We start from the raw sequence: 22285 nt of genomic DNA on the forward strand, positions 1-22285 counted from the left end.
TGAACTATTACAACACCAGTAAATTCAGAAATTCAGGGGGTTATACCTTTATAACCACACCTCCTCTCCTAGAACCTCTCTCTGTTCCTTTATATCCTTGTTTGGTCATCACTTATCATTATGGATGGCAAGGCATATTTTTGAAATGGATTTATATGTATATATTGATTTAGAAGAGGGATAATTACCATATACTCCAAAATTGATTGTCATCTCATTATGAACAAAAAATATCTATTAGAAACACACAATTTACAGTCGAACCTTGTCATCTAAAACTCAACTGGACCAATAAAAAACTTACATATCCAAGCATTTAAGATATTAAAGTTAAAATACTTTAAAGAAAAGTGGTTGGGTCTTCCAGCTCATTTCTACATATCCATTGTATTGGTGATATTAATGTTCAAGACACCAAATAGCAATTGTTCTAACTTGTTGCAAGTTCTGTCGTAGTGACTCATGTGAGCATTATGGTCCATTAACCTCTTTTCTTTTTTTTTTCTTTTTTTAAGGGGGAGGGGGGGTTAAGGGTCACTTTAATCATGATCCATATTGCCATGGTTCATTTATTTTGGATTTACTAGATCAGTTTGAAGACTTTCAATGATCTCAGCTACACTATCAAAAATGACTTAATATGTCTACAGTAAGCCAATGGTGTCAGCTGAATTAATAATTAATAGAGCTTGGCACCTGTTCATTATAGAAAAACCTGCTTTTCTTTTAAACATGCAAGCTACATGCACTTTGAGAAATTTTCTAAAAATAGTCCTTGGTCTACATAAAAAAGAATGTCTGTCTTGAAAAAAATACAAAATTACTGATTTTTTTTGTTTATTTTGCATGTGACTGCAAAAATCATGAAAGGTTTATTTACAATGCAACAGTACTACATGTATTTCAATTTTTTTTTTCATAAAAAAAATTGTCGTCTTTATTTAGCATATCCATATTTTTTGTGCCATATCAGAAATGGGACCAATCATAAAATAATTAATAATTCAGATATATATACACAATTATGTACTTAATGCTAGACGCAAAACTTATCATTTCAGTATTTATTTTTAAGACAGTTTTTTTTTGTTTAAGATGATTGTTTATGTCAGTGCAATACCTTTATATGTATGTATACACATCACCTAGCTTAATTAGCAATAAAAGAATTAAAAATATCTCCTTGTTTCACGTCTTGTTTACTGAAACACTGGATCAGTGTTTCAGTTCATTTGGTTAGGTGTAAATTCCTAGTACATATTCTGCTGTATATTCAATAATTTGTTTTGATCTCTAGACGAATTTGTCAGAATAAGAGAATGGTGCGAGTTATCACAATACATATAAGGCTATCTTTAAAAAAATTGTTGGTTGCCCTCTCCCTACCGACTGGCTAGAAATGGCCCGGCTCAAACTTCTTTAACCTCCAGAATTTTTTTTTTACGCATTTCAGAAAAAAGATTTGGAAAATTCAGCATTGATGTTGAAATTTTCCAGGAAAAAAATTCCCACCTACCTGCCGACCCAATTTTTTTCAACTTGAGTTGGGGGAGAGCAAACAAACATTATTTTAAAGTTGGCCTAAAAGATAAATAATTATAACCCAAGCTTAAGTTTACATAGATATTTATTCAATCTGTTTATACTCTTGTTTACTACATATTTAGGAGATATCTACATCAACAGATAATTAAATTACCACAACAGTCAAACACCCACACATGTTACACTTACAAACCTAATAAACACAAATATTCTCTAGCAAAAATCACACTCGTACTCACACAAAACTGATTTCCAACTGCAAAAGTTAGCATTTTGGGGGGGGACAGTACATGTTATTCATGATCATGCTGAATTAACATTTCCATAAATTCCCCTTTCTAATGTACACATCACAGCAGTCAATACATAATTAGACAGTGTCATGAGATGCCATATACATTCTCAATTTAACATACATGTATAAGGAACAAGGTCACATTGGAATCCTCTGTTACTGAATCCTACGAATTAAATGTTTAGCTCAAGTTTCATTTCTACTAATCTGTTTCTAGTATTTTACAAGTAGCATAAAAGCTTTGGATATGTTATACTGAAGATAAAACTTTATATCATTTTTTTCCAGTGTTTGAATCAAAATATAAGACAAAATTTGAAAAAAAAATGTCCCTGTATACCATGTAAGATACCTACAATACAATCCTCAGTGATTTATCACAATCTTCAATTCCAACCCATAATAATACATGTAAATATTGTGCTGTTATATTTGATACAGAGAAAGTACAATTTTTTTTGTAATCAATCCTTTTTTATAAAAGAATCCACATTGACTAACTACAAGAACATACAGAACATGTAATACCCTCACTAGTAACTAGACTAGAACTTTGCAAAAAGTGTTTATACACACACATTCTACAAACAATATTGTAAATTTCGTAACATACTAACATGCTGGAATTGTTGGTTCAATATCGTATAAAGGGACCTAGAGAAAATGGCCCCATTCTTGAGCACCCTCCCTGAATAAAAACAAGTTTAGATTTGTTCATAGCATTTACACACTGGACTTCAATACACAGGAGTACTTTATAGCCTTATCTTTAAAATGTATTTTTTCCATCTAAAATTTCACTGCTGTACCCCGTAAATTAAATATTAAAAATGACAGATATCCTCTCCACTGTTGCAATAGAGAAGGGATGTAGGCTCAGTACATTGATTCACCTTATAAATATTTTAATTTTAACTTTCATAATTTCCCTGTTATTAGAACAGTATATTGAAAGAAACATTCGATAGTAAATCACAGGAAATAGCTAGAGACAGGAAGTGACTAGTCCTTCTTTAGGCGGGTTGTGGTCATTCTGTAGATAATACTATCGCGGCCAGGGTCAATGTTCCACATTCCGTAAGATACTGCGAAGATGACGACAAACATGGCGATCATCATCCACAGAATAATGTTAAATATGGCAGGGTAGTTCTCGTCGTAATCTTTGGAGAGATTGATATTCACTTCGGAGTCCTGAAATCGGAGCAAGATTTTTATAGACATTCTTTAACTCAATATCAATAACAGTTACCAAGGCCAAAATAGTTGACCTGATAGACAATTGACTACTACAGATTTATTTTGCTCAAGACCTCTAAATACCAGTACATTGTTTTCGAATACATTGTAAAACTTTAAGGTAGAACCTATGTCGGAAAAGTCTTTGTCACAAGATTTTCAAACTTTTCAAAATGATAAATTAGCTCTCGCTTATCAATCAGTTAAAAATATATGGTGTTTCTTCGTTATTAAATGTAGTGCAGTCCGTGCAACTTGGAAGGATAATTTTACATAGCAACTACATATTTTCAGCCATTTTTAGGGGTACTGGTCATAAAGAGAATATAATAAATCACTAAAATACTTCTTCAAACATCGTCATTTATAGACTTTATTAACTGAACCATTTTAAGCAATATTATTCAAGAATGAAAGAAAAAGTGAGCAAGCTCACATACCCCACGCTCCCCCAAAACTCAACAATGGAACATGTTTTAAATACACAGTATAATAATTCAAAAAGGGGCATTACTTGCAAAAAATCATCACATCAAAACTTCTTAAATACATGTATAAGGAAATTCAAATCTTTGTATGTAACAAATTTAACTGGGCTGAAGTTTCTAGATAAATAATGGAATCAAAATTTCTTAGTAATATACAAATCCATACATTATGTCTGAAATACCTACAAAGTTTCAGGAAATTCAGTGCAGGAGTTATGCTGACAAACTGTTAATTAAATTCCTCAGTGATTTCGATTTGTTAATGAGTGTAAGTCCATGTCCAACACATGATAATTTACACATTTAAATAATTGATGGAAACAAAATTATGATGTAGTCATATGAATTTGTTTATATACTGTACATATGAAATTATTTAAGGCAAAGCACCAATTTGAGGGGTAGAGGGGGGTTGAGAGCTATCCAAGATTTTGTGTTGCACTAACAAACTGTTCATCTCTATATTCAAGATATGGCCAAAAATCTAAGTTGAAAAGTGCCGAAATTCCCAGAAAAATAATGGAATCGAAATTTCCTGGTAATATGCACATCTCCACACTGTGTAAGATATATCTGCAAAATTTGACCAAATTCTGTGCAGCGGGTTAAGAGGAGTTGCGCTGACAAACTGTTCATCTCTATATTCAAGATATGGCCAAACATCCAAGTTGAAAAGTACTGAAATTCCCAGAAAAATAAGGGCATCGGAATTTCCTGGTAATATGCACATCTCCACACTGTGTACTAAATATCTGCAAAGTTTAACCAAATTCTGTGCAGCAGTTTAAGAGGAGTTACACTGACAAACTGTTCATCTCTATATTCAAGATATGGCCAAAAATCTAAGTTGAAGTGCCGAAATTCCCAGAAAAAATAAAGGAATCGGAATTTCCTGGTAATATGCACATCTACACATTGTGTCCTATATATCTGCAAAGTTTGACGAAATTCTGTGCAGCGGTTTATGAGGAGTTGCGCTGACAAGAAAACAGGACTGACGGACTGACTGACTGACTGACACACTGACTGACTGACTGACACACTGACTGACTGACTGACTGACGGACGGGTCAAAAACATTATACCCCCCGCAACTTGTTGCGTGGGGTATAATAAATTCTTTTTTATTCAATTGACATAAAAGATTAAGTCCACATTTCAACGAATATAGGCAAATATGCTCAATATTTTTTTTTAGTCAATTTACCACCTAAATTTGTAAATATTTTTCAAAAGTCTTTGTCAAAATGTTTTCAATCTTTAATATGATGAAGAACATACCCAAATAATTACAAAAAGTGATTAAAATATATACCTTTCCCCCAAGCGAATGAGAACACTCTATTTATCCATACTTCTTTTGTTGACCTTTTTGCACTTACACAGGATTTAATTATTAAATTACTGTTTTGGGGTTACATTCAGATTTACAATGTGAATATTTATCAAAAAATGTATTTTTTTTTATTTAAAAAGATAATATTTTCGGGAAACATTATTATTATACACCAACCATTATGAATAATTAACAAATAATTATGAAAGGGAATGCACATCATTTCAAGATAGACATTACAAAATTTACACACAATTTTTAACAGATCTTCGACTCGGACACTTTTCATCAAGATATTGTACTATTTAAATTTCTTAGGATGTTTGATTTCCTTCAAAATAGTTGCATGTCATTCACATTATCACAGTTGTGTAACTTCATTACATGAGACATTCTTGAAGAAAGTACGGGAAAAAGTAACATTAAATTAATTATGACGTCATAATGGATCTAGCACCAAAAAGACTGTCTAAACTGATTTTCTCAGTATGACGTCATACGACGTAGGTTCTACGTTAAATATTGAACTGTAGAGAAATAGATGACTTTCACATTTATAAAAGTTATTTCCCTTTGCGGGGTCAATTTGGGGTCATCTGGCGTAAGGCACTGTTTTCCCTCTATAACATTACCAAGGTTGAAAATATTTACAGGTAACTTACAAAGCACAAAGTGAGAAAAATGAGAGTTATGCCGACAACGGGAGATAACTCTTAAGAATGTGAAATTCGTCCATTGAAGCATTGTCTGAGATTTCACTTAAGACAGATTAGGACTATTACAACAAAAAATGTAGGGGGGAATAAAACTTTCTTTAGAGGACAACCAATCATAAAATTATTTTTTTTTCCTTCCTCCCCACCCATGAAAATAAATTAAAAGTACCATCCCATGTAAATTGTTTACTGATTAAAACTCCAGCCATCCTCTTGTATGACTTTAATAAAACAAATGAAGTTATTCTTAAGTTACTTCCCTTGTACATCACAAACTTCAATCAATATTATCAGCACTGTGGCTTATGTATTACCCCTCTAGTGTTCCTTACATCAAATGCCAACAGTGAATAATCATGCAGTAGTATGACCTCCATCCCTCAATATGCCCCCCTTCCCCTCCATCATGCCCTGTTCCTACCATTTATTGCCATCAGTAAATGATCACAGCAATGCAGCAGTATGACCTTCACCCTCTGGTCCCCTTTCCCCTCTGTTACTTACATCCACGGCCATCAGACTTCTCGTTTTCCTGATGTATTTTTTCTCAGGATTAATGGCCAGCACCTCCACCACCACATTATCTTTGTACAACTTCTTGAAATCCTCCGTCATCTAAAATCATATATATTCCATTTAGATATCTACAGGTGTTTTTTCATCTGAAATTATACCTATTCCATTTACATATTTGCAGGGGTATTTTTTTTTTTTTACTTTCTTTGATTCAGACAGTCTGAAAAGAGCCTTATACAGGGAGATTTTGGTCGCAATCTATTATTGCACCTACCACCATTGTCAGTAGGTGAATTCAAAGTAAGGCAAATTCAACAAAGACAGATTTATCTCCCTTTAACACAACTAGGGATGGATATCGGCAAAAATTTCGTATCTTGATATATCACGATTTTTTTCAAAAAAATATCACGATAAATCCTGATATTTTTACACACAATTTTTACTACAATTTCAAATGAATTCCCATAATATTTCTTTAAAATATGCTATAAAAACATAATTTTACTTTTTAAATTTTCATTTATTTAATATAAAGCATGTTTTGATGCCGTTGTTTAACTGTTTTCAAAATTTTTTACACTTCCTGTAATTGTCATTCAATAGTTTGAACAAATAAATGAATAATTTCGGGAATTTATAGTTATGTACCAAATACCAGTATTTAAGTCTCCGTGTCACGATACGTATCACGCAATAAAAAATCGTGATAAACCGGTATACCGATAAAATCGCACATCCCTAAACACAACTTTGGGCAAATTTTAAAATGGGGCAAAATGTTTGCAAATCTGAATGGTCTGACAAGGGGTGAAAATAATCCCGTAAACGTTCAACTTAACTTCTGTTATTGATTAACTATACATCTGTTATTTGGTTAACTCTAGTCAATACTTAAGTATGTTCACCCTCTATGTAGTGATGGGAATCGGTAAGAATTTCATAATCGATGATCAGGCTACTGTAACTAACTAATTATCAATTATAATCGGACATTTACAAAGTCTGTCAATTTTAGTTTATTAAATGGTAAGAATGGTTGAATAACTACTTTCTGTGGTGGTCCAGCTGTAGTTGGAATAACTGTGTCTCGGAACAACCCCTAGTCCTTAGGACAATATCATTTTAATGACAGAATGTGCTATCTAGTCAAGCTGGTTTTACGCTCATTTTGTAGAATCCAAAGTACGTCCATACCCCGGAATGAGCGTTGTTACCCAGGTATGAATACAATGTCTCTTCGTCTGTGCCATTACGATACGCATATAAGTTAATAGAAAAGTTGCGGCTGGAATATTTGGCTTAAAAACTATTACGCTTTTAAAATAAAATAAATAACCCGATTAATCAGAATAAAAAATTTGTAATCGAGCACTTGGATTATGCCAGCAATCGACTGATTTTCGATTATAATCGATGATTGGAACACCACTACCTCTATGATTATCATACTTGTACACATCATAAAAGCCTGTTGAAGTCTGTGTGTTGTTTGTCTTACCTTTGTAATAAAGTCTGATATCAATCTGTGAGCGTCCTCTGTCTGCGGGCACTTCCTTCCATGTTTGGTAACGATATCATGTAGACCAGTGATGGTGAACGAGAAGAGATCTGGGGTTTTACTCTTTAGCATCTCTGGATGATCACTCACCTACAAATGAAAGCTTTAAATTTAATTCATCTACAGATGTACATGCATCTGTACTGTGTGCTTACAATGCCTTAAAGGTGCTTAGACACAGATTTGAACTTAATATTTTCTCAAATTTTCTGTATGAAAACACGACTTATATATTGCAATAGCATTTCACACGAAAATATAATTAAAAACTTATTTTATCTGGAAATTATTGAAACTACGAATTCTGGGATGCGTTTGATTAACACATCTTTGCACTTACACAAATTTTAACTTTATCCTTAATATTTAAGAAAAGAAGCGATTTTGTTATGTATTAATGAAAATATTACATTTATAATCCAGAAAATTAAGAGTAGAAATGTTCGAAAGCAAAACCAACTCACCAGGTATTGTCAGTCTGTGCTCAGTGATGTGTGCAGTGTTTAACAAATTGAATACACCCGTGAAACGTAAACTATTTTTGTAAACAGGGCACGAGCTCTGTTATTGTTAATGTTTACGATTCACCGGGTGTGTTCAATTGTTAAACTCTGCACACACCACTGAGCACGGACTTACAATACTGCGAGTGGGTTTTGCTTTCGAACATTTCTACTCTGAATTTTCTGGGTTATAGTTTTAATATTTATCATTAATACACAACAAAATTGCCACTTTTCTTAAGTATTAAGAATAAAATTAAAATATGTGAAAGAGCAAGGATGTGTCAATCCAACACGTCCAGAAATTCGAAGTTTTAATAACTTGGAGATGAAATAAGATTTTTATTATATTTTAGTATGAAATGCTATATCAACATACAAGAGGCCCACGGGCCTTATAGGTCACCTGAGTATCATGCAACAACTTCGCCACAATGGATTCATGTTTTCAACCAGAGGCCATGAAATTCACAATTTCGAAAGAGGCACACTTGCTCCTCATAATTTTACATTTAGTAAGCTTACTTAATACCCAGAAAGAGAGCAGAGGATTATCAAAGAATTAATGCATTTTCACTATGTAATCATTAGAGCCCTGCCCTAACACCAGAACCATGATGCAGGGGCCATAAAATTCACAATTTTGCAAGAGGCATGCTTACATATCATAACAATACTCTTAGTTCATCAGCTTAATACCCAGGAGAAAAGAAGAAGATTAAATTTTCAAAGAATTATTGCATTTTTACGATGTAATCATTAGAGCCCCACCCTAACACCAGAACCCCTGACCCAGGGGCCATGAATTTCAAAATTTTGGAATAGGCACACTTACATATCATAACAATACTCTTAGTTCATCGGCTTATTACCCAGGAGAAAAGGAGAAGATTGTCAAAGAATTATTGCATTTTTAACTATGTAATCATTAGAGCCCCGCCCTAAAACCAAAACCCCTGACCAGGGGGCCATGAAATTCACAACATAGGAATAGGCACCCTTATTCATCATAACTATGCCTTCGGTTTGTTTTCCCTGGATCAGAGAAGATTTTTAGAAGAAATAATGCATTTTCACTATACATGTATATTCAACAGAACGCTGCCCTAACACCAGAACCCCTGACCCTGGGGCCATGAAATTCACAATTTTGGAAGAGGCACCTTTCATCATAATAACTATGTATTTATTTTGTTTTCATAATATCCAAGAGCACAGAAGAAGCTTTTTAAAGAAATAATGCATTATCACTATATATTCAACAGAGCCCCACCCTAACACCAGAACCCCTGACCCTTGGGCCATGAAATTCACAAGTTTGGAAGAGGCACTATTTCTCATCATAACTATGTACTTAGTTCATCGGCTTAATACCCAGGAGCAGAGGAAAAGATTTTTGAATAATTAATGCATTTTCACTATATAACCATTAGATACCCGCTCTAACACCAGAACCCCTGACCCAGGGGCCATGAAATTCACAATTTTAGAAGAGACACCTTTCCTCATCATAACTATGCATATTGTTTGTTTCCTAAATACCCAAGAGCAGAGGAGAAGATTTTTTAAGAATAATGCTTTTCACTACATATTCAACAGAGCCCCACCCTAGCACCAGAACCCCTGACCCTGGGGCCATAAATTTCACAATTTAGGTAGAGGGCTCAATGCTTATTACATTCATGCCAACAGTTTGCCTGCTTGATGCCCAGGAGTAAAGAAGAAGATTTTTAAAGATTGCATTAATTCTGATGGTTTTAGCCCCACCCCTCAGGCCCCAGGGGGGTAGGGGTCATGAATTTCACAATTTTTACTCCCCTTCACATATAGATGCTATGTGCCAAATTTGGTTGAAATTGGTTCAGTGGTTCCAGAGAAGAAGCTGAAAATGTTCAAATGTTAACACACGACGGACGACGCACGACGCACGCCGACGGACGAAAACAGATAGCAATAGGTCACCTGAGTAAACTCAGGTGACCTAATAAGTCAGAAAATCGTACAGAAAATTTGAGAAAATATTAACTTCAAATCTGTGTCCAAGCACCTTTAACAATAAATACTTACATTTATTCTAATTGTTAGCCATCTTACTTATTTGCCTTTCATATTTAACATTACTGTGGGAAAAACCCACAAATTTAATAAAAATTGTTATTTGAACTACTACAATTTAAGCATTTCTCCAATTCCTTAAAGATAAAAAGCAAACTAGCATAAATTAATGTTACAAATTACTTATCAAACAGAATTTAGCCTAGTAAAGGCTAGTCAACTGTCAAGTACTGTAAGTCCTTTTAATTCCACAGTGTTAAAATTTCACAATTTCTCAAAGAGTACCAATCGCGATGGTTTTAATTTCACGCTGCAAGAAATTAATTTAAATTTAAATTTTGTATAGGCATTTAAATGTTTTAAAAAAACTAATGATAGCATTCACGATGGCTTTCATTTCGTGGAAAATGATGAATCGCGAACATAGTGAAATGAAAACCATTGTGATTAATTGCCAGACTACAGTATATGGGATGTAATTTTTATTTTTATTTCTGCATTAATTAAATTGATTAAATAAGTTTTATTATAATACATTTATTCCTTTACCGTGTTAATTACATCCTGTATCAGCTGTAATTCCCCCATCAGTTTGAGGTCACTAGGTTTACTGGAGTTCAGGGACCCCACGGAATGTCTCTGTAGCACGGAGTCCGAGTCCAACAGCCGGTCAGACATCTTCCTCAATGTATCAGGAAGTTTACGGAAAACATCAAAGTCAGAGTGGACATCAAAAAACTACAAGAAACATGTACTTCTGAATCAATTATTGAACCATAAACTTCAAAAGAAATATGTACAGAAAATTCTTGAAGTTTGCATGCACATGTATGTTTTATAATAGACAATGAAAGGTGAAACTGCGGATGAATTATATTTAATTTATATTCAATAAATATATGAATCCACTGTAAAATTTCCACGTAATTTTAATGGATTCTGAAATCTGTTATGTCTATGTACTATTGTATTCTAGAGGTATGTATTTGAATACAGCTACAAATTATAACAAATAAAATTACCATATTTCAATGGAATCTAAATTCATTAAGACTGTATGCTCTTCTAGGAGTATGTACTTGAATGATACACCATACTCAAAATTACCACATTATCATAAACGCAGAGTAAACAGCTTTAAATATTTACATTGTTATCCATGCCTGCATCAAGTAACAATGGGCTCTGATCAAAGAAAACACCCTGAAGTGTGTTCATCAGAGAGGCAATGTCCACCATAGGAATATCCTACAATTAAAGGAAGAACTTTTATTGGTGACGGTCAAGACATCATTGTATCGTATATCTTAGTAAAGGAAAGGCTTTCATGTAGCAAGGTACAACCAAAGCATTACATAAGAATTAACATCAGATGACTGTGTAAGTTAACTTCATTTTTCACCAAATACTTACTGTTTTTACAGGAAAGCGGGCCATGTTTTTGACAGTTAGTGGCTTATTCTTTAAGTCATTGTGTCCAAGAATTGAAACTAGTACATTAGCCTTAGGTCTTTTGAAGAAGGAATTCTGTGCAAGCCCATTCCAGTTGACATCCTAATTTAAAGAATATAAATAGTCAAGAATGATAAAGTGTACACAAGCCATCTGCAGGCTGTCAGAAAATAGCATTTTAACTTCACTAATTAGAAGGCATGGATTGTGCTGAATTAAAATAAAAATAAAAAAATCAAAAGATATGAATAATGTAATTTTTCATAATTTTTCATATGTATCTTGCACTTCAGGAATTTTCATATTTCGTTCTTGTATATATCCCATTTCTGTTTGAATTGACTATATTCAAGCTTTTTATGACCCATATTTACAGCCAAGTAGAAGCAGTTTCCCCTGAGAAATGTGTTCTTAATTTACCCAGAAAACATATTTTCAAACTGATTTTGAAATATCATGTAAAATTCTTCCCGCAGTGGATGAAAAAGATTGCTTTTGAAATAAGGGTGAAAAGCACTGATGGCATTAATTATGTGACATTTTCTTCAATACCCCATCTGTTTGAACACCAAGTGTATGTGTGATGACATTAGGAACATTGCTGGTTGATAGCGGTTCCTTCTGTTCCTGGAATGTAACATAACTCGGGGCATGTGTGACCACTAACTCCTGTCCACAGCACACTCCTAAAATAAACCAGGAAAAAAAATACTGTATAGGGGATTAATTTCACGGGTTGTAATTTTCACGTTTTTCTCTCCTCGGACACGATCGCGGTTTGTTGAATTCGCGGAATCAGTGTATAACAAAAGTTCACTCCCTTGTCTTTATCCGTGTAATCCATAGCTAGTATAGCAAGAACGAAATTTATCGGCGTTATGTATTCACTTCACGAACAGGGTAGGTTTATATAGAATTATTAGATTTAGTAGTTAATTGATTATTAATAAAAACAAGTGCCATTATTAAAATTTTTTGACTATAAACGTCAAATGACTTTCCTATTTGCTTTTACGGTGAGTGCATGTGTACACATCTTTCCGAAGGTATACACATCGCATCGAGAGAAAAAAAAAACACTGGACGCTAATAAATGTTTTAATGTAGGTGGACATAATAATATCCTTCCAGCAAGTTCGAAAGTTATTCGAATGATATTCTTTTAACCAAAATTTCCATAAAAACTAATACGCATAATGCTAATGCAGGTAACAATTACAAGTGGTAACGTTATCCACGAATAATCAAAACCCATGACCCATGTGTTTTGACTGATGAAACGTATCTATCAAAACAGCTTTTTAACGATAAATACAGGTTATAAGCTGCTTATTTGAATTAAAGTATAGCGTGATAATTAAGATAATTGGATAACAAGTACTACTCGTAATTACTGAATGACCATGTATTGAACGTACATGTTTATATAACTATCATAGTCTATTCTCAAATTTCCAAATAAAACATTAAGGTTTAAATATTTAAAACTTATTCACCGTTTCTTGAATTCACGGATTTATTAACACCGTGAATATAGCGAATATTAACACCGCGAGTTATTTTCCCCCTATACAGTAATCTGTTATTGTAAACAAGTACACATGGTAAAACAAATCTAAATCTACACATTATTCACACAGCGCAACATTCAGGAAAACAGCAATACAACATCAGGAATTTATTTTAAACTTAACCATAGTCATAGGTCTTTACAACCTAGCAATGCTGATACACTTAATAAGGACTGGGTCAGGTGATGCGATCGTGACAACCAAAGAATGCGATCTTCATCTAAAAATTTTCGTCCGAGAAAGTATTCTATCGACAACATTTTTCTTCATAACATACCAAGAATAGTTCTTAACAGCATCATTAAATAATTATCGTAAAACACGAAATTTTACCTATAAAAATCAATATGTAAAATTGGAACACTAATAGTCCTTTTTCCCTGTCCGCCATTTTGACTGAGAACATGTGTCATGTGACCAAATGTCATTAATTTATGATAACTCGTACGTTTCTTGTTTCTCTTTTAAAGAAGAGAGAGAGAGAAACACGACCGAAAGAAGCCAGAAATTAAACTGCTTAGACGTCAAAGTATTTCAATTACAGAATTTATGTATGTAGACATCTATAGTTCAGTAGAATATAATTTTTAATCTATATGTTGACCAGGCAAAGGGTTGCAGAGTTTTTGAAAGGGAGGGGGGGGGGGTACTTTTATGAAAAATCCTTTCCAAGCAAAAATAAAAGTAATGCTAAAAATATATTTAAAAAAAAAATAAAAATCCAAACTAGAAAAATCCGAGGGGGTGGGGTAGGGTGGAGATGGGGTGGGGGCAGCTAGGCTACAACTTTTCCGACAAAAACAATTTGAGAGATTTTTGCTTTACGGCAAAAAAAAAAAAAAAAAAAAAAAAAAAACGGGGATGGGGTTGGGTGGGTGAGAGTGAAGGCAACCGGCCTTTCAATGTACATTTTCAGATTGAAAACGCAGTAAAAGACTATATCGAGAAAAAGTGAAGTGGCAGCCTCCCCCCCCCCCCTACTCCCTGCATGTCTCTGTAATAAAAATATACCCCACAGGATAATTTCTTAGTAGGCTATAGAAAAAAGTGCTTATAAATATGTGGAGGTTCATAAATAATATTCATTAAAGTTTTTGCTCTGTAACTTTCCGAACATTTCGAAAGAGAAAATACTTGAAATTTAGCATGATAATACTCTCAGTGAAACCAAAGCAAAAAGTAATTCTAGATCTGAAAATTCAGTGCTAAATTTAGTACATTAAATCTCACCAGAAAAACGGAAATAAAGCAACAATTGTTATATATAATTATGTTTTGAAGTCTAATGATAATGAATATTAACTAATTCGTAACATTTTTAAAACTGAATTACCAACATGCTGAGCGCGACTACAATGCATGCGCATAATGCAAACTGTTTGATCCTTTGTCTTTTTCAATATGGCAAATATTACAATTTAAGATGTTTGAAATTAAGAAAAACTTTCGCAGAAAAAAAATTCTTTCCACAAATTTTATTCAAAAATAAATTTTGTTGTCATTGATAACCTTTGCAACAAAACAAACTTTTAAATAAAATTCGTTGAAAAGACAACAATTGATGCGAATTCATATATACACGAAACTTTGAGAGACCCCAAGTATGTGTGCTTATTTATAGATATGGAATTGTTTGGGAATTTCAGCAAACCAAAAATAAGTTTTGAAAATGATTGGCTCTTACCGCTACTGAATTTTTTTTAAATTTAAAAATAGAACAATATTTGGTTATAACTACTGCATGTTGTAAACAATTGTGCTGAGACTCTAGCTACAGTACAACCAAACATGACCCTCTTAGTTGACGAGGAATTAGCATTATCAACAGACGAAATATCAAAGGAAACAGTTCCAGAACAATTAAAAACAAAACGAAGAAGATGCCGAAAGTCCATCATTGTGTCTATTATGTCAGCAGCAGTATCCATGGTGACGTTTCTTGCTTTTGTGGGAGTTCTCGTCTATGTCCGAAATGTTTTTAAGACATCTCTGGAAGATCACTGGAAATTGGTGAGTTTTCTATAAATAATGTATATATTAATTTGAATGGAAAAAATAATGACTTAATTAAAGTTATCAATTTTTAAACACTAGTTCAATTCCATAAATATCTTCCATTTCGTTATAGACGGAGACCCTTCCGCAATTTTCTCCTAATCTAAGAACTGAGAATTGAAGTTTTTGCAGATTAAGAATTCATTGTTTATACAGATTACGGAAAGGGATAGTTTATAAACGTGATATTGTAACTATATTTATCATGTTTATATCTTTTCATAGCCACACAACACTCCAGCATATTCTCGGAACGAATCGTTTCACGGGAATTTTCCTGTGGCGTACATGGTTCTAGACACGACTTCGTTATCAGGTCAGTAGGCTATAGGAATTAAGATCAATCTTTCTTATTATGATTAAAAAATAAATTATTTTATCTATTAATTAAATATATATGCATACATCGATTGATTTTGCGGTTTGAAAAATAGATTATTCGTACAATGTAGTAGACCTTTAAAAAAAAATGTGACCCTATCCCGTAAAAGAGTAAAAAATGCATGCCATGCAGTCATGCGAAGAACACAGTTTCATTGTAAGTCACGTAGGCCTCTACTTGTTAGCATTTTTTCTGAGATATATGAGTTACGCACGGCTGAAGTTAGCTATTTTTTTCTGAGATAAGTGAGTTACGTATTTGTTGATGATTTTTCTGAGATGCATGTATGAGTTTTATATGTTACAATAGTTAACCTGTGTAATACTTACTTAGTATATCTTAGTTGTATAAGAAGTTTCTAAAAATATACACGTAGTGATATTTGGGTGTTAGCGGGGGATTTCCTCGATACGTTTTTAAACAGCTTAGATATTAAAAGACACTGATATTAATTTTTTTAAAAATCTTTATGGGGTATTTGAATTAATCGGTTTATGATTTAAATGGCAATTCATTTGTACTTCACTTCGAAGAGTTTTATTATAGCTATTAAATTTTTATTAAATTAGGTATTTAAAAGCATTGGGTATTTTTTTTTTATTGGAAATAATTAAATCAATGGACATATACTTTTCATATCACCGTAGATGGACACGAGTTTCTAAGATGGAAAAATTACAAAAACCAGACATACACCAAGGGAGGACTAACGTACTCCAGTGGATTCTTTATAATCCCCAAAAGTGGTTTTTACGACCTTCACTCGACACTGAGCATTGAGACGCATCTTAAGGCAGGCATGGGCGATGTCATGATTTACAGCTGCATTGTGACGTCATCAGGAATTACCTTAGGCTGTAACCGAATGAGGCAGAAGAAGGGATGGGCAGGACATAGCGAAATCTTAGTGCTCTCCAGGTGGTTAGAGAAAGGGGAGAGAATCGGCGTGACTCTGGCACCAAAGTCCACGAAATCTCTGATACACGGCAACCCGACAGAAAACACCTTTGTAATTCGACAAATTAGATAGCATACGTACATATTTTTAAAATCTTTTTAACCTTTCTTATTGCTTGTTATATGTTTTCCTGAATTCTTCTTAACAGAAGAAATTTAAAAACTAATAAAATGAATTTATTTAGACTATGTTTTAATCACGAATACATGCATATGTATATATTATATGCCCATACAGTACCCATACATGTACCGAGCTCCGCCCACATGTCCTTCGTACACGTATCATTTATTTTAGTGCCCTTTATAATATAATAAAGTTATAAGTAATGACATGTCTTTGTATTTATTATTATTTTCAACTGTATAACATTCTTATCAAAAGAAAATAAGGGAAAAGAAAACTCAGAAATTGATTTGGGATAAAAAGGACCGGCGGATTCAAGAATGTAAAAAAAAATCTATTTGAAAGACAAAAAAGTTGTAACAAATGATAAATTAAACAACTAATTAACTAGTGCACGTGCACTCAAATTTTAGCACAATCGTCATCTTCCACTGAGCAGCGCAATCATAAATTAGCGCATTATAGTCTTTTAAATAACGAGTTGTATTGGTTATAAATCACATAAATTAGTGAACAAGAAGCAGCACGAATGGCGCTAAAATATAATTACAGCTAAAATTGGTCCGAATTAATCATCATCGGCAACAAAGACCAACTGCTAGCCAGGATCTCTAAAGATCAAGAGATGTAGATGTAGGATATTAGGCCTTGGATTGAAACCAGCACATACAGAATTAAACTAAAACTAAAAAGTTATTTAACTTTATCAGGATTTTTTTTAATAATCACCGGTCCTAAACACAATGCGATACATCATTGTTAAAAAGAGAAATTCGACTTTTCAAGTAATTCACCAAAATATGATACTCAGTCCTTTTAAGCAAAATTGCCTACTCTTTAGGAGCCCTTGGACATAATGCAGTCGTTTCTTGTTGGAGCTTGATGCTACTGATATATTACAGTCGTTTTTCTCTTTATATTAATAAGAAGGGTGTTCTTATCCCACAGTTTGTTGTTAAATGTACCTACTATCCAGTGTGACCAGAGACTTAAAAAGTTGAACACACGAAAACTCTGACATTTAAATAAATCCAAAAAGAAAACAGAAAATTCGTAACTTAAATGAAAATAATAAAATTGCCAGCCGAATATTTTTACCCCTCTAAAGCATATTACAAGTAGGAACACTAATTTATAGGGACGCAAGGCTTATACACCGATAATGGGGCTGTGGCCATGTAGATTCTGTCTGGTACAACTGATTTTTCTACTGGCTTACTTTGAAGGTAAGCACTTTGCACACATATATGTCTGTCTAAAGTTGCGGTACATGTATATGCCTTTTTAGAACAACATCAAAGCCCAGAGGTATTTCTGCTTTATAATTCTCTTCATATGGTTTCATAATTCACTATATACTCTTACATTTAGGATTAACATTTTATATCATTTTGAATAAATCCTCTAACTGATTTTAAATCTTCAGTGATTCAATATGTATAGAATCATCAAATGAATTTTATATTTTAGAGGTCCATGTTTGCTCTGCGCCTAGTATGTATTGTACCAGTGGACTTTGTGCATGATTACTCTCCGTTATTTTAACATTTCATACACATGTATACAACTAGTTTTGTGTTTTCTCTCCCCAAGTCTTTTAGGATACAATTACAAACTTAGGAAATTCTTTTTATCACATTTTTTTTAAAAACTTAAATATAGTTTGATCCCAACTGTATTTGTACCTATGACATCACAATGTGACGGAATAAAAAAGTTTGGAAAATAAGAAAAGTCTCCTCCGACAGATATATATGTATTCAGTGTACGTTGAATAAACATTGATAAAATCTGTTAATTCCCACATTCACTAAAGTCGTAATACTCTTCTATTATACATGTACTAGCGAAGGGGACAAAACTCTGATTGTCCCCAGGATCAATCCACCATTACATGTACACCACTACATGTAACTCAAAGTGCCATGATCATTGGCATTCTCTGAATAATCTCTGATATTTGTTCTTAAGGATAAATAACACAAACTTTTGTTTCAGAAATCAGTGATATTGCTCATAGATTTATATTGAAATAGGTTACCTGAATAATAATTGCCGGGTAAAGTCTGAGATTTTGTCATAATGTTTAAATTAATTATGTGCAAAATTTAGTATATATAGAATTACACAGAAAACAACACAAAGTAGCATATATCTAAGCACCAAAGAAAACTTCCGATTTCTTTATATTTTAGGGATTTGTTATTTATGTCATTTCTATTCAAAATCAGTCAAAAAATATTTATCAATTCGTGCATCAAAATTTTGTTTGTGTTATGTGTGATCTTTAAGAGTTAGGAATAGGCCTCTGCGCTCATGCAGTGCTTTCCCTGGAGCGAGGTATATATATATATATATATATATATATATATATATATATATATATATATATATATATATATATATATATATATATATATATATATATATATATATATATATATATATCGGAATATCTTTTTGGCATTATCACTGTTCCTTTTCTTATAATTCTTTTTATTTTCTCCTATTACAGGGGCCCTGACAATCACTTGTAAGACTTTCTATTCCTCCAACAGCTCCCTGTTTTACTACGAGTATTGCTCTGTCGGTTGTTGTGGATCTGAACGAAGTCGGAAGTGCTGCTCCGCGGATAAGTAAGCCTGTGTAATAATTGAAATCAATCTGGCTTTAACGCCCTTAAGCTTTTCTGTTTTACTCTGTGTTTTACAATATAAACTTGATTTATATCTCAAAGTAAAAAGTACAGACTTGTGTATGACCTTGTATTGCTTCTCTTTGACAGCACGGGCGCCATCGTAGGCGGTGTGGTGGGGGCTCTGGTCTTCTTTCTCATTGTATCCGTGGTGATGTTCATATGTTGGCAAAGCAACAAGAAATCAAAACAGCTTGTCGATGTAGAACCCGAAATAGGTATATGTTTGCAGAAATATATTTAATGTGCGTTTTATGCCGAAGAAGGAAGAAAAAGATATATGCTCGTGATTATGTGGCGAAATTGTACTATTGTGTTTGGAAACTAGCTCCAGAATGCCAAGGATTAGTGATTATCCGACAAAGCCTTGAAATAATGAAGATGCTTGCAGGAAAACTGAAAATATTTGTATTGCTTCTAAAATCTGACATAAGTGTAAATATACATCTATTGTGCTTTTGAAACTGTATCTCCGGAACTGAAATATAAGTACATGTACATAGAAGAGATGTTAATTCACTGTAGATCACTAAATTTTTGCAACACCTTTTTTTTCGCGAGGTAGACATGTACTTTTTATTGGCGAGACAAAATTTTCACGAATTGTGGTTACTACTGTATATAATCTTAAGGAATACTAATATACGCGAGAATGATATTTTCGCGAGCACACTGTCTCGCGTAATTACGCGAAAATAAAGTTCTCGCGAATAAAAAGTGATTTACGGTACATTATCAAATATGCGCGAAAGCTAAGACGCGAGTCTAAATATATAATAAGCTGTAATAAATACATGAATTGAACTTGACACATGTCAGTGCATGCATATCCTAACATAGGATGAAACTAAACCACGCCATCCAGTCCAATGTATATTTAATGAAAGGTTTGGAAAGTTGACTGAATGGTAGAGCTCTGCAATTCAGTCAACTTTCAGTTAATTTTTAGTCTTTTTTTAACTTAACTGATTGGAATGCTTGATTTTGAGTAAAACTTGAGCTAAACTTTACATTATTTTATATATCTTTTATATGAAATATTTTCTTGTTGGGACGTCATCAACTTCCGTACTTGCATGGCAATTATGGTCAGTGAGCAATGAGTTTTTTTAAACACTCTCATTCGAAGGACCAGTTTCCGTATCCCTCTTTGGGATTCCAACTCGCAATCTGTTGCCAAATTAGTGTAAAAAAAAAATTGGTGCCATGGGAAAATATTTGTTAAAATACGACCCATCGATGTGTTGTACGTTTGTATTTTCAAACAAGGTCATTTTAAAGACCACATAAATTGTGATATGCTTTTTAAAACGAGTTTGTTGAAATCTTTGTAATATTAACTTGTTTGGTCACAATCCTTCATTGATTTGAAAATTGATTGTACTCAGAAATTGCTCTTTATCGAATTAGTTAAGAGACATAAGCACCATTTGCAGGCAATAGCTAGTGCAACACTACTGCATACATAAGGGAAACAAAGTTGACGATGGAAATCTGTTTTTTTTTTCTTACAGACGAGTTTGGATACGAATTAGAGGTTATGGGTGATATGCATCCATATCAAACCGGAAGTGAACCGTTCAACTCTCCTGTCTCTCCCAGTCACCTTCATGGAGACTTTCGTCATGGTGACATTGACACAGAAACATTTCCCAAACAACACGGATGCCCCCCACCTGGATACGACGAGACCGTCCCCCCGATGTCTCCCCCGCCAACTTACAAGGAGAGAGAAGATACTGTAATATCGGAAGAACGTTATTGATTCTGTGTGGGATTTGGGTTTATGGAGGGCATTCTGGGACTTAATGAAACTTTTGCACTAAAAACTGATTGATTAAGTCCCCTCTAGGGAATCAAGAGGTTCTTTAAAGGGCAATATTTATTAAAATTTTGGGGGAAATTGTGACAGAATTTTTATTCTGCTCTAAAACAAAATTATCTGAACATGATAATGATATATTAAGTAAACACGACCGTGTATATAATGATATTAAATGAAAATATACTGACTGCGTATCCGTAATTCTAGAGTGAATGGTACTTAGGGTTCACCGATGAAAAATCATTTTGCACTTTGGTAAAATCACTCAAATATTAATACCTCCCTTGTCAGTTATGTATTACTTAAATACATTTTATTTGTATTGCTTGTGTATGAAAAACGTATAAATATATAAAAACATTTGGTATAGTCTTTTGTGAGTTTGTTTTGTGATGAAAGCACGGAAGGGACACCTCTGATTGGTGTGTTTTAATGATGATTTTTTTTAAATCAGTTTTTAGTTATATACTTTTAACATTCCAGTCAATGGAAGTGAATTTGATTTACGGTATATCCTAATCTATATATACTAAATTAAAAAAAAAAACTTCAAAGAAATCCCCACAAAGATACACTGCAGACTCCAATTAATGTAGAACTACAAATTAAGCCTCTATCTGAACTCGATCCTCGCGGCAACGAGTTATAATTCAAGAAGTGAACTCAAAATAACATTCAGGAAATTGAAATTATAAAATGTTACCAACATCAAAACGTATGAAAGTTGAAAAGATGTATTGTACATTATACTAGCTATTCTTGTTTAAAGTTTTTTCCCTCATCCCTAGGCCTGTTTTACCGAACTTGTTGAATATTAAATAAAATACTTATAGATTTTGGTCCTTATTTATCGAAATTAAGTAAACATGAGAATTTTCTACACTTTATAAAACCATCAGAGACCTATATACTATTAGTATATAGGTCCCTGATAAAACCATTTCTCAAAGATACTTACTGACGTCAT

General features: G+C 33.2%; 3 protein-coding genes across 3 annotated transcripts; 2 read left to right on the forward strand and 1 right to left on the reverse strand.

The window, feature by feature from the left end:
- Nucleotides 1-1609: 1609 nt before the first annotated feature.
- On the reverse strand, nucleotides 1610-13680 carry LOC133197457 (renin receptor-like). Its single transcript, XM_061333512.1, has 8 exons — nucleotides 13611-13680; nucleotides 12259-12392; nucleotides 11668-11808; nucleotides 11404-11502; nucleotides 10804-10992; nucleotides 7637-7786; nucleotides 6124-6234; nucleotides 1610-3034 (listed from the first exon to the last, which is right to left on the reverse strand). Exons 1-8 carry the CDS (start codon nucleotides 13666-13668, stop codon nucleotides 2843-2845), a joined length of 1074 nt encoding a protein of 357 aa, XP_061189496.1. The 5' UTR covers nucleotides 13669-13680; the 3' UTR covers nucleotides 1610-2842.
- A 1385-nt stretch (nucleotides 13681-15065) lies between these two features.
- LOC133196888 (uncharacterized) lies at nucleotides 15066-16969 on the forward strand. The gene is made up of 3 exons (XM_061332736.1): nucleotides 15066-15287; nucleotides 15558-15648; nucleotides 16362-16969. Exons 1-3 carry the CDS (start codon nucleotides 15066-15068, stop codon nucleotides 16742-16744), a joined length of 696 nt encoding a protein of 231 aa, XP_061188720.1. The 3' UTR covers nucleotides 16745-16969.
- A 991-nt stretch (nucleotides 16970-17960) lies between these two features.
- Nucleotides 17961-21666, forward strand: LOC133196889 (uncharacterized). Its single transcript, XM_061332737.1, has 4 exons — nucleotides 17961-18024; nucleotides 19314-19434; nucleotides 19584-19711; nucleotides 21008-21666. Exons 1-4 carry the CDS (start codon nucleotides 17961-17963, stop codon nucleotides 21256-21258), a joined length of 564 nt encoding a protein of 187 aa, XP_061188721.1. The 3' UTR covers nucleotides 21259-21666.
- The last annotated feature ends 619 nt before the right edge of the window (nucleotides 21667-22285 follow it).

Source organism: Saccostrea echinata, unplaced genomic scaffold, assembly GCF_033153115.1.
Source record: "Saccostrea echinata isolate AGI-Se365-2 ecotype Australia unplaced genomic scaffold, CSIRO_AGI_Sech_v1 ptg000030l, whole genome shotgun sequence".
Classification (NCBI taxonomy): domain Eukaryota; kingdom Metazoa; phylum Mollusca; class Bivalvia; order Ostreida; family Ostreidae; genus Saccostrea; species Saccostrea echinata.